At 40.7% G+C, this 12881-nt stretch overlaps 1 protein-coding gene across 2 annotated transcripts; it reads right to left on the bottom strand.

Moving 5' to 3' along the window:
* Position 1: 1 nt before the first annotated feature.
* Positions 2 to 12534, bottom strand: LOC113492725 (mediator of RNA polymerase II transcription subunit 14). Of its 2 annotated transcripts, none has more exons than XM_026870349.1 (24): positions 12112 to 12534; positions 11816 to 12043; positions 11321 to 11525; positions 11061 to 11193; positions 10746 to 10980; positions 10448 to 10661; positions 10155 to 10372; positions 9898 to 10057; positions 9537 to 9677; positions 9082 to 9202; positions 7818 to 7960; positions 7266 to 7506; positions 6858 to 6995; positions 6459 to 6663; positions 5988 to 6147; positions 5592 to 5732; positions 5116 to 5209; positions 4927 to 5024; positions 3418 to 3628; positions 2732 to 2964; positions 2363 to 2527; positions 1124 to 1384; positions 784 to 914; positions 2 to 646 (listed from the first exon to the last, which is right to left on the bottom strand). In XM_026870349.1, the coding sequence occupies exons 1-24, from the start codon at positions 12246 to 12248 to the stop codon at positions 526 to 528; spliced, it is 4134 nt and encodes a 1377-aa protein (XP_026726150.1). In that variant the 5' UTR covers positions 12249 to 12534; the 3' UTR covers positions 2 to 525. The 2 variants fall into 2 exon arrangements, with proteins under 2 accessions (XP_026726150.1, XP_026726151.1); XM_026870350.1 differs by having other exon boundaries at positions 2732 to 2940.
* Between the last annotated feature and the right edge of the window lie 347 nt (positions 12535 to 12881).

The raw sequence follows: 12881 nt of genomic DNA, 5'->3' as shown, positions 1-12881 counted from the left end.
ATTTGAGATTATCTGTTTATTAAATAATAATTTACAATATACTTTCTTATAAAAAGTTCTATTAGTTCCTATACTAATTCATGGTCTCTAAACTAATACACAAAATAGAACAATCAGCAACAGTCGGGTAATCTGATTCAGAAGAAAACAGCTTATGTATACAAACAACTTACACGCTAGTGGTGTTACCAAAAATGTATGCTTAACGTTGGACAGTATTTATATTACTTATGAGACAGTACCTACTGGTTTACACAGAGTAAGTAGGTGGCGACAATGTCGTTGTCAGCCAGTATTGATCTAATATTGCTCACATATTCCCGTTTGAATATTCTAGTCAAATTCTGTTGACTATGCCACCGACGCCAGTTACGAGCTCTATGTTATTCTAACCCACAAAAAAAATACATAAAATAAACACTGATTGAACGTTAGTTGAGTAACCACCGTAAATACTTTGTAGAAACACAAGTTTATGTATAGTCCGGTATGTTATGTGCCGAGCAGGTCGTAGGGCAGCGTGTGCTATGGCGGCGGCGGCGCGGGCGCCTGCGGGGCCTCCTGCGGCAGCGTGAAGTTCGTGAGCAGGTCCCGCACCGCCGGCCACAGCGTGCACTCCGAGTGCGACTGGTTGAACTCGTTGAAACTGGACAAACAGAAATTATGACTTATAAATATTATTTGTTCACATTATTAACACATTAAACACACAGCTAAATCATGATACCTTCCTGTAAACATAGTTCTAGTTATTATGTTCGTAGAAAATAGTGGATATAATACCGTTTGAGGTGCAAGCTAACGGCGATAAGATGCGGCTGTGCATTTTGCTTGTCGGCTAGCTGCGTCACGTTCATCTGCATGTCGTATACCAGCGGCAACACGAGCTGCGTATCGCCTCGCGTCAGGCAGATCTAACAAAGAAGCCGCGGTTGGTTAAGAGTGTTTCATTGATTAATTTTTTTATGGAAAGTTATTTATTTGAAATTGTGGAAAAAAAACTCAGTCAATTTTCAGTGGTAGAACATAGAGTTTATATAAATGTAATAGAGTTCATGTATTCTATTACTAATGTAGATTGATTGAAGAGAAACAAATGCTATGTATAAGTGTGCGTGCTCACAAAGAAGAGTATCTTATGCTTGGCGAGCAGCACGGCGGGCTGTCCGGCGGGCACGATGGGCGGCGCGGCGGGCGGGATGCGCAGCGCCCAGTGCAGCGCCCACAGCGCGGGCGCGGCGCCCGGCGCCAGCTCGGCGCGCATGAGCGACACCAGCGAGCCCAGCGCCGCGCCCGGCGCGCCCCACGCGCGCGTCCAGCCCTGCAGCGCCGTCGCGCGGTACGGCGCGATCGCCACGCGCTGCTCGAAGAACTTCTCCATCACCTGGTACGTCCAAATCAAATATGTATTACAATTATTCACACAGTTCGACCACAACATAGTTGGGAAAAGGCTAGGCCGATGAATTATTCACACAGTTCGACTGTGAGTTCAATTAATCCGTTATTTTACAAAGTTTAAGGCGCATTCCTGAGTTACAATTAAAATAAATTTATTTATTTACCTAATACCATTTCTAAAAAAAGGGACAAGTGCGAGTTGAACTCGCGTGAAGAGGGTTCCGTACGATGTTACCTATCATGTTTTTGGAGTTAAAAAATATGTTCTCCCACACATTCCAAATGCAAATGTAAGTTGGTACGCACAATATTCAGTGATTTACCATGTTATTTTAATATCATGGACTTCTTATAGGTTTTCCTATAATCTATAATGAGAAAACTAATTTCTGTATTTTTTTCAAAATTTCAGGTTCAGTAGTTTCGGAGATAAGGGGGGGAATGGTCAATTTTCGTCTATTTTCTTGAATAACTTGGAAACTATTTATTTTAAAATTACAAAAAAATACATTTAAGATCTTCTCAACAAGACCTTTCATTTGATATGCCACACGATGCAGTTTTCAGATTTTTTTTTTAATTTTCCCCTTCCCCCCCAAAAATGACCCCCCATATACAGATTTCATCTGCTCACGTCACACCTCTGTGTTTGGGTTACAGGAATTGATATGTGTACCAAATTTCAACTTAATCGGTCCAATAGATTCGGATATAATTGACTGTAAGCGACGGACGGACAGACACACGAGTGATCCTATAAGGGTTCCGTTTTTGTATTCAGACGTACGGAACCCTAAAAAGAAGTATTTATTTTAAATATACCAAAAATATAATGCAAATGTGTTAAGTGCTGTGTTGAGTTACACACACACGCACATCTCCTATTAATTATTTCACACAATTAACAATTTAGTTCATGAAGTCACATCTTTTTACTCATCCCAATAGATCCATTCCATACCTGCAAGTCATCAGCAGTCCAGGAATCCTTGTTATGGTCAGGCAGTGGCGTGAGCTGCAGATGCAGCGACTGCATGTGTTGCGGGTGCAGCGCCACGCGCGCCGCCAACCCCGCGCTTTCGCAGCGGAACGTCAGACTCGTCGCCTCCACTGATACTAGCGTCAACTGGTTCACATACAAGTCACCATAAGTTACTGCTGTTTATGCTTTTACTAAAAAAACGAAGCAAGCTACTATATGTATTTCAATTCCTTACACAAAACATATTATAGCTTATACACCCATATTATGCTTGTTATTTTCCGACAGTTCTAGACGGTACCATTATTTTGCTCTAGTCTTGTTACTCGGTACAGTAGGAGTACTCACATAGTCCTCCTGCTGCACGAACCGCTGCAGCGTGCGCTTCATGTAGACGCAGGCGAGGAAGCGCTGCAGCGGCGCGAGCGCGGGCCCGGGCGGCGCGCCGGCGGGCGGCTCGCAGGCCGTGCACAGCGTCTCCAGCTTGCACACGCTCAGCGGCGTGGCCGTGGCGCCCGCCCACGCGCGCCCGCTCACCGCCGACGCCGCGCGGGAACCTGCACTTGAACTCGCTACACCACCTGCGCACAAACACATCGCTATATAGCGATCTGTTTCAACTTGCTACGACCATTTTGGTAAAGTTGTGAAGCATTTTAGAAAGAACAAAGAGTGTGTGTAACCATCACACGTGAGTGAAGTAAAACTTCTTTGCTTTTTTGCTTCTCCTTTGATTGATTTTTTTTTATGAATTTTCTTTTTTCAGAAGAGATCGAACAATTTTTTTTTATAAACTGTCGTAAAATCAAAAATATTTAAGAATCGGATGAACGGATAAAGATGACGCCATATTGCCGTAAAGGATTTTCCTTGCATAGGTACCTCCTAGTCGCGCCTACAGTTTTTCTTCAGAAACTGTTCATTTCATCAGTATCAGTCTCTGGTACTTTTAGGTTGAATATAACGACAGGGATAATAAGAATCGTATGGAAAAAAAGTTTGTAAAGTGTACATGTATATAAGTATGTGCGCACCTTTGTGGTCGATGTGATGGCGGGGTGAGGGGTGGTGTCCCGGCGAGGGCCGCGGCAGCGAGGGCGAGGCGGGCCAGGCCGTGAAGGGCGAGGTGGGCGGCGGGTGCGGGCTGGCGGCCGGCGCGGCGTGAGGGGAGGGCGCCAGCGGCGACGCCGGGGACGCCGACACGCCGCCCGTCGGGGATGTCAGGTTGAACGAGCCGCCGCCCATCTACAACAATGGGGAATATGCATGATTTTTATTTTATTTTTTATATGTTTCTACTAGTTATTACATTACCAAACATACAAATATCACGTCCAAAATATAAACTATTATGCAAAAAATTAAATATTAAAATCGCGATCAATTTAAACGCGGCCATTTTGGCGCGCTTGCTCGTGACGTCACCATTACACAAGTTCGATGTCAACAGCAAAGTGATTGGTTTACAAAATTACCAAAAAATAAATAAAGTGAGTGAATATCGACTTAATTACCATGGAAAAGCACAAAAAACCATATTATAAATATTGTGTCGTTCCTATGTGTCCAAATAACATCAACACTGCACCTGACAAAGTGTATTTCCTTATGCCGAAAGGTGAAAATCTAAGGAAAAAGTGGTGCAAGGCGATGAGAAGAGACAATGTATCGTGTTTGAGCTGTTTATACTGTTGTGAAGATCATTTCAATGTAAGTAAGGATATCAAAAAAGTAAAATACATATACAAATCATTCTTACTTTTACCTACCTACTTGTTTTGTTTACAAACCTCTACAAAACATAACCTAGTTTACAAAAAGTTGTAAAGATATTATTAAAAATTCTTATTCGATATTCTAAATTTATCTTTATGTATGTATAAATCTGGATTTGAAGCGAAATACGTGGCCATCATAAACACGTCGATTTTCGGAAGATTATCCGACTGCGCTTTTACGAAACCGGTTTCAGTCATTCTCTAAGTCCTTCTTCACAATTAATTAATATTTTGAACACATAAAACTATTAACTTAAGATAAAAAAACAGCGACACAATACAATAACAATTATTCCTCCAAAAAGAAACCATACAAATAGCTTGTTGACAGCAGACGTCTCGTGTAAAACTGACGTCACGTTTTGTTCCACCAATAGTGTTACGTTTCGAAAATTTGCGCGGTAATTTCAAAACAGCCACTTTTTGATGATTAAATTTCATTATTAAATTAAAATAAATTCTAAAAATAATTGTATAGTGTGTTTTCAGTAGCAATAAATATTACAAAAAAAAATATTTTGTCCATATTTAAGTCACGTGCATATTCCCCATTATAATTTGTCAACAGCTATTAAAGAACATTTCTTTCGAAATAGGTAGTGATCTATACCCTAGTTTAAGAATCGAGTTAATCTTGCCGAAGTTATCATTTTAAAAACTTTTTTTTTTAAACTTCGGCAAGATTGACTCGACATATAAAACTAACTCAATTCACAGGAGTCGACATATTCATACATATTACACTGATAATAATAAAGGTGCTACCTGGTGTTGCGCGGGCGAGGCGGGGTGAGGCGTGACGGGCGCGGAGTGCGGCGTGTGCGGCTGCGGCGGCGTCAGCGGCGCCGGGAATCGCAGACCACCTAATACCACATATTATAATATTAGTATACAAAAATAAATCCATACAACTTAAATATTAGAATCAATGGTTGTTATATTTTATATTCGTACCTGGAGGCATGGGTGACATAGGTGATGGTGGGTTATCATCTTCAGCTAACAGTCTTGCACTCATATTATCCTCTACATATCGCGATAAGAACGCCTGGCAACAAACAAGTTATAGCAACTAAATATCATGAATGATTTTCCTGTGTTTGGTAGTACGAAAAACTAAATTATTATCTAATATATAAAATTCCCGTGTCACGATGTTAGTTACCGTACTCCTCCGAAACGGCTTAACCGATTTATACCAAATTTTATATGCGTATTCAGTAGGTCTGAGAATCGACTAACATCTATATTTCATACCCCTAAGTGACAAGGGTTGCTCACAATTAAATAAAATATTTTATTTTTTGGACGAAATTGTTTGTTTTTTTTTTATAATGTGGCATTTAAAATAAATACAACTAGAAAAAAAAATATTCGGCAAAACAACGTTTGCTGGGTCAGCTAGTTTAGGTATATATTTAAAGAAGTACCTTTAATCCTAGAGCTGGAACGAACTCGTCAACGACAGTGGTTCGGTCGAACTTGGAGTATGCTCCGTCGCGTATCGTGACGATGCCGCCGCCGCGGATGCCCACCTCTAACGAGTACGCACCTGCGTATACGATACGGATCTGTGAAAAACCAAACAGGGTTCACACACTGATTAATAATAATATTTTTATAGGGCAAAATATGTAACCTGAACCTTGGGCCTGATCTAGGATTAGCATTTATGAAAACAAATTAGGCAAGCCTGAAGTTGGTGAATTAAGTTAGTAATACAGTTACCATTCGGCCCTACTCGGAAATTAAAATATTTGAACAATAAAATAATACAAGAATAAAAATAGAAGTGTTTACCATAAAGCAACGTGAGCAAACGATACCTTTCTCCATGAGTGGGCGAGCAGCGTGAATGTGGGCGTGGGCATGAGTGTGCGCACATGATGGAGACCCAGCTGTGGCAGCGTGGGCAAACGGCTCAGCGCCAGCAGCGGCCCGTACGTCTCGCGCAACACCACCCCAAACGACATCAGGTCCTTGTGGCTACACAACAAGCTCTCATAAATACCGTCATTTTTGATAATAAAATAATAACACTCAAAATAAATAAAATATGTAATGCCTACAACTAATGTAGAATTTTATATTTGCTGCAAAAATACGCAAAACAGACATACCCACTGTCATATATGTATTTTTTTATTTATTTTTTGTTTTGGCAGTGAATGGTTTATGGTTTTAGTCCTACTCCTATTAACGTTCAATAATATGCTTTTTTCCGATATCTGCTTTTAGTATTAATTCGGTGGGCCACGAAACTTTGGAAATCGCAACGTCTTAAATGTGTATGTTACCAGTTTAGGTAATGGTCGAGATGATGGTGCAGCAGATGATGCGCATTGGCGGCAGGCTGGTGCGCGGGCGTGGCCAGCGTGTAGCGCTGCGTGTTGGCGTTCCACTGGATCACCACCGTCGCGCGCTGAGCGGTACCGAAACCCACCACCAGCGAGCGGTACGTGTACGATCTGATGCACACGCCCGCCCATAATGTCTCGCGTTCTGTACAGAAATACACGTATAAATGTGTAAGGCATATATGGTCAGCCAAACGAGTCGAGTGAAGACAATCAAATTCAAAGGTTGGACACAGAATACCTAAGACATTCTAAATATGAAAAAATACATGTTTGTCGAAAAAAAAAATATATTGATATCCAAACTCAGTAATCATGATAAAGTTCTTTATTACTCACCATGCGCTGGTCTTAACATAAAATCGTGTAGTAATGTGTGTAGATGAACGATGGCGGCCCAGTCGGCGAGAAAGGCGTCGGCCGTGCGACCCGCGTCCGTACCGAGCTCGTACTGCAGGTACACGCAACGACGCTCGCCTACATATCAAAATACGGTTAAATATTGAATTTATAGTGTTTTAGAGAAATGACAAAAATCTTTAACAGGGTTTAGTTTCTTTTTTAGGTTTATGGGAAGAGTTATTTTTCCATCAGTAGCATAATTATTTTACAAAATTAAGGTTTTATGTCATCGGTAACATGTTACTAGAATTTGCATCACCAATAGCCACAACTAGTCTAGTTTTTGCGTTATAGTTCATAAATTGTGCGACTTTAGACTCAAGATAATTTTACATGTAGTAGTACCTTGTTCCCTGGGGTTGGGCGTGCGCACGGGCGAGCCGTGGAAGACGATCTCGGCGGTCCAGACGCGCGCCTGGTTCTTGGTGGTGAGGCGCACGGTGGCGGCCAGCAGGCGCGCGCGCAGGGCGGCCGCGGCCGGCGCGCTGGCGCCCGCGGGCCGGCCCAGCCACACCACGCGCATGCCCAGCGCGGACCCCGACCACTCCGGCTGCACGCCGCCGTGACTCACGCCGCGCCGCGCCAGCTGCACACAGCACACAACACCTTCATATCAACTCGCTTCAAAGCCCAGGCTTCATTGACTGCCTTAATCACAAACCACCGATCGTGCACTAGCAATCTCTGTAGGACAAAAGCTAGCGGTAATAGAATAGTGTTTTGTAAAACATCTTAAGTAACATTATTAGTGATGTACAATTACTGAGCCTTTGGTTGTAAAAACAAAAACATTGGTAGGCAAATATAGAAAAAGTATACATGCTCTATCCGTAGAATGTGCGCCCTTGAAAAATAGTACCTCTAAAACTTATATTAATAACAAGCTTATACACATACCTCCTGCGCCAGGTTGACAAAGGGCACGCGTTCGTCGGCGGCGGCCACGACATGTGCCAGCTCTGGTATGAAGTACGCCGGCTGACGCACGCGCACTGCGCGCTGACTAGACGCAGACAGCTTGCGTTTGCCGGGCTGCATGCCTGAGACAATTCATAACCAATTAATTCTAACTAATAAATACATGCTGTAAAAAAATTAGACTGATAACTGATGTGGATACAGCCAGAATAGTTTATTTCAGTTATTTTCATAGCCTTATGTCGTACGGGATTCTCCTCTGGGGAGGCTGTGCAGATATTCATTCCATCTTTGTGCTTCAGAAAAGGGCCGTCCGCGCTATTTATAATTTGGGCCCAAGAGTTTCTCTCCGAGAGAAATTCAAAGAGATAAACATTCTGACTGTAACTTCACAGTACATATTTGAGAATTTAATGTTTGTTCATAAAAACGAATCAAACTTTGTAAAATTGTCCGATGTCCACTCAATCAATACAAGGAACAAACATAATTTAGCCGTACATGCTACTCGTCTCCATAGAGTAAGCAACTCGTTCATGGGTCAATGTATACGTTTCTACAACAAGCTTCCCATTCATGTTCGTAAGCTACCGACTAAGAAATTTAAAACTATTATTAAATTAAAACTATCCGGAAAAGGATATTACAAAATATCAGATTATTTAAATGATAAAAATGCTTGGGATTGAACTGCTCGCTTATACAGCTATCATTATTTGTGTACATAATTATTGACATGTTTTGTGCTTTTGCATATAATCTTATACATATGTGACATTTTTTGTGCTTTTGCATGAATTTATTTTTGTTAATATTAATTATTATTTGATTTAATAACATGCAACTCATTTGCGTTATTATTTTTTAAATCTTTTTTATACATTTTTTTTGTAAGTATAAACCTTATGCAGGTATATTATCAATTTATTGAAATACTCTGCATTAGTTTATACACTCGAATTTGAAAATTGTCTGGACTTTAAAAGAGACTGCGACCCCTGAGTTTGTTTCGACATTTCTTCTTAGGGTAGTCAGCTAGGAAATGTCGGCTCCATCGTTCTCAAAAGAGACATGTAAAAGTGATAAAAAATATCCTATTTGCAGAATAAATAATTTCATTTCATTTCATTTCATTACACTGTACCCTTTTGACAGGCTATAATAGAAACAATTCAGTATAAAATACTTTCTTAGTAGGCATGATAGTACTTAAAACTCATAAAATGCAATATGTAGTACTAACCAGGTGTATCTAAAGGCGTGAATGGTCCGTGTGTGAGTGTAAAAGTATCCAGCTCCACCAGAGACGTTAACTTCAGGTACGCGCGCGTAGCCGTCGCAGGCGCAGACGAACTTGATGAGCTCTACAGACAACAATAAATATTATATACAGACGTTTATTTATTGGTTCCCAAAACTAATCAATTAATAAAAACTAACCTATTTAATACTTATGCAACTGTCATAAGTATGGAATAGGGTGTAATAGATTAGCTAAGGTCCTTTAAACTTATATAAAAAACAGCAATTTTTTGAACATCAAATAACAGTATTGATTCCTTGATTCACCAAGCCTTAAAATATTTGTACATATTAATATTATATATTGCCCATGGATTGGCTCATCTTAAAATTCCTCTGAATTGTCATTACCATAAGACAAACTGTACAAATCCAGTTAGATTAATGTGTATATACCTCGTCCTCGCACTCGTCGGGCGTGCAGCGCTTGGCCCCGGCGAGGTGAAACGACAGCGCCACGGAGCACGCGCTGCCGGCGTTCGCGCTGTTGCTGGTCGTCGCCGTACTGCCTGCCGCCACCTCCTTCATCTCTACAATCTAAAGAAATCAACAAAACTATAGAGAAAAATAGCGACATTCCTTTCCCATCCATTTCATTCACTCTATTCTGAACATAGAAAACGATCGTTTTGCTGAAATAATGATAATATTAAAGAGAAAAAAATATTATTATGAATGAACATTTCGCAGATCATTTTCAATTTTTATTTATTTCTTAAAATGGTTACAAATATCATCAAATGGTAACTTTATTTACCAGTATGTAGTCAGTGTGCCTGTGCAGCGTGACGTAAAGCCTGTCGGGCGACAGCTTGCTGAGCGGGTGGTCGGGCCCATGCAGGAACGGCAAGTGTTCGCATACACTCGCCGGTAAGTGTTGCAGTGTTTTCTCACAACGACGGGCTACCAGCCAGAACCTGTTTAAAGTGTTTGAAAATGATTAAAGATTATTGTCTAATGTCTATATTTAAGTTCAACGAAATAACGACCGAGCTTTAGTTTTGACATACTAACCTAAGTTGCGTTAGTAACGTCTTGATTTGATTGATATTCGTGGCGCCGAGCGCATTAGCCAGTTCAGGCATTTTTGGAGTGTTAGGGTAAGCGGGCACGCGAGCTCGCAGCCGACCACCGTGTGCGCCAACACAAACCAACAGTTGTTCAGCGCGTAAGCAGGGAGATACCACCGAGCAGGCCAATACACATGGCCAGCCACTTACACTACATTCCACCTGTGAAATAAAAGAGTGCTATATGTTTCTGTTGCTGGTAATATATACATAATATTTTGCTACTATCTTACTTACCCCTAAATCATTGAGCAGCACTTTGAGATCATTCAGCCGTTGTCTGGAGCGCACATGTACAGTATGTGCCAGCAAACGTTCCATGGAAGGTGCGTGCGGTGTGAGGGCGCTGGCCACGCGCTCACCACCTGCTAACGCTGGCACGTGCCACACGCATAATTGCTCACCTTCCGCGCCTATTATCAGGCGATAGCCAAGCTCACAACCTAGCTCCCTAAAATAAAATTCACATTGGACTTAGCAAATGTTAAACCTTACATAAGGTGATGAACACTATGAGTTAACAAGTACAATTTACCTCCAATATGATACTTGTAGCTTTTGTCCCGGCGTATATCTATCTACTTGAAGGTGCCGTGATAGGCGATCACGGCATAGCCTTAATGTTTGAGTGTATAATAGTTCAAGAGACAGCGAGCGGCAGAAATAGCGAAGTGCCGTTAAGGCTCCGCTTAGGCCAGCGGCGGCTAGGCGCGCCTGCGCGACTCCACGCAACCACGCCAGTTGGGAACTATGTACTAGGGGTTTGCCCTCTGTAATACAAAGCTACATTAATACTGAATTCAACATTAAATTTATACTATGCCATCTATATCCACAAATATCTAGTTACCTCCAGTTTCACTGTCCTGTATTAATATTGCAATATCTAACAAACGCCAAGGCAAGTTAGGTGCATCTCCCATAACAGTAAGAGAAACACTGAACTCCTGACCCACACTAAATGTAGCTCTCCCATTCTCTACCTGTAACAAATAAATTTAGTTATTATGAAAGAACTGTAAGCATTTGATTACTGTATTTTGAGAGGTTGTTTTACCTTGTTGAACTAAATGTCAGAAAACTAAAAAAAAGGTTATTGTTGACACATACCTTTAAATTCCTAATATCACTGGGCAAAGATGCAGTGGTGAGTCTTTGTCTTACAACATGAGCAAGTGCACGCAAGGTGCTTCTGCGTTCTCCAGGTGTCAGAGAAGGAGGAGGGACCAGCCTCTCTCTAATTACTGCAGGTAATCGGCTGTATGTGCCAAGTGTTAAGACTTCTACTGCTGCAGCCATGTGGAAAGTGGGTAATCTAATAATAAAATTATTATGCATAGTAATTCATAGTGAGTAATATATTAAGTTTAGTTAATTAAAATATTTTACTGGATAAAAGTAACAATGTTTTCAATAGTAATATTGGGTCGGGTGATTTAAGAGAAAAAGTTTATGAATATAATAAATAACTAAGAAGAAGACCACAGACTTAAGTAGTGAAGGAGAATAGAAGCAATATTCAGCCTGTGCCAGCTTCTTACACTTTCAGGACAGTAGCTATTTAAAATTCTAACTTTAATATCATTTTATAGACAGAAAACAAACCTTGCATGTACCAGGGTCTCTCTAGCAACTCTGGCTAAAACATCAGCTGTCTCCACAAACAGTAAGGCTTGTTTATCCAGGAATGCCATAATATGTGCAGAGCGGTCTACTTTAGTAGCACTGCTAGCCCACTTTACTAAAGCTAGTAATCGCACAAACAGCTGTCGTGTTCTAGCACTGAATTTGTAAATTTCAATTTTACGCTCCATATCTGTTTTTCGGGGCAACCTGTAAATTGCAATTGTTATTAGAATTTATGAGTTTAGCTAAGTGCTGCGTTGAAAAATTGTACTTACAATTCCGCCAAAACCGTAAGCTCATCGTACGTTCTTTGGACTATGAAGTCTATTAGCAGTGCTAGTGATATTGAGCCTCCTCGAGCTCCTCCACCTTCAGCACCCTGGGTGCATCCTTCTATCGCCACAGGCACCATGGTGCTCGTTACTGGTAAACGACTTCAGTCAACTTTAAATATACTATTTTGTTACATTCAAACAGTCAACATTAGACATTCTACCAAGGCGACAGGCAACGTTTTTCTCTAAACACTTTTCGTAACGAATTTTACATATAAACACGATTTTATCATCTAATCTCGTTTACAACTCATCCTTCTGCTGTGTTTAGAAATAAATTGTGAGTCTGTGTTTTCTGTACCGCTCTTTAGTTTTTGGTTTCTGTCATAGATAGTAAAAAGAAAATGAAGAAGATTTGTTTTTAATTTTTAATATGGCCACAATATTTTTGTGAAAGCTGTTTCTGGCTGGTATAGCGATAAGTATAATAATTCAACATAAGCAGAATCATAATTTAAGAGAATACAAGATGAGATTATAGGGTGGTGGAATTGATTCCAATTTAAAGACCGCATTTTTTATTTTTTCTCGACAGGATACTTTATGGACTAGACCTTCCATTCTTCCAGTTTCCGCCTCAGACTGATTTTAATATTGAAAAATTCCTACAACATTCGGTCTGGCTACAGTGCACTCAGGCCGTTCAGTAAGTTTTATGTCACAATTTCTGTCCAGATGAGCCAATATCATAGCTTAAATAGTTTTGCATC

Source organism: Trichoplusia ni, chromosome 4 (genome assembly GCF_003590095.1).
Source record: "Trichoplusia ni isolate ovarian cell line Hi5 chromosome 4, tn1, whole genome shotgun sequence".
NCBI classification, from domain to species: domain Eukaryota; kingdom Metazoa; phylum Arthropoda; class Insecta; order Lepidoptera; family Noctuidae; genus Trichoplusia; species Trichoplusia ni.
Note: the sequence above shows the minus strand (reverse complement) of the source record. Positions and strands in the feature narration are given on the sequence as shown.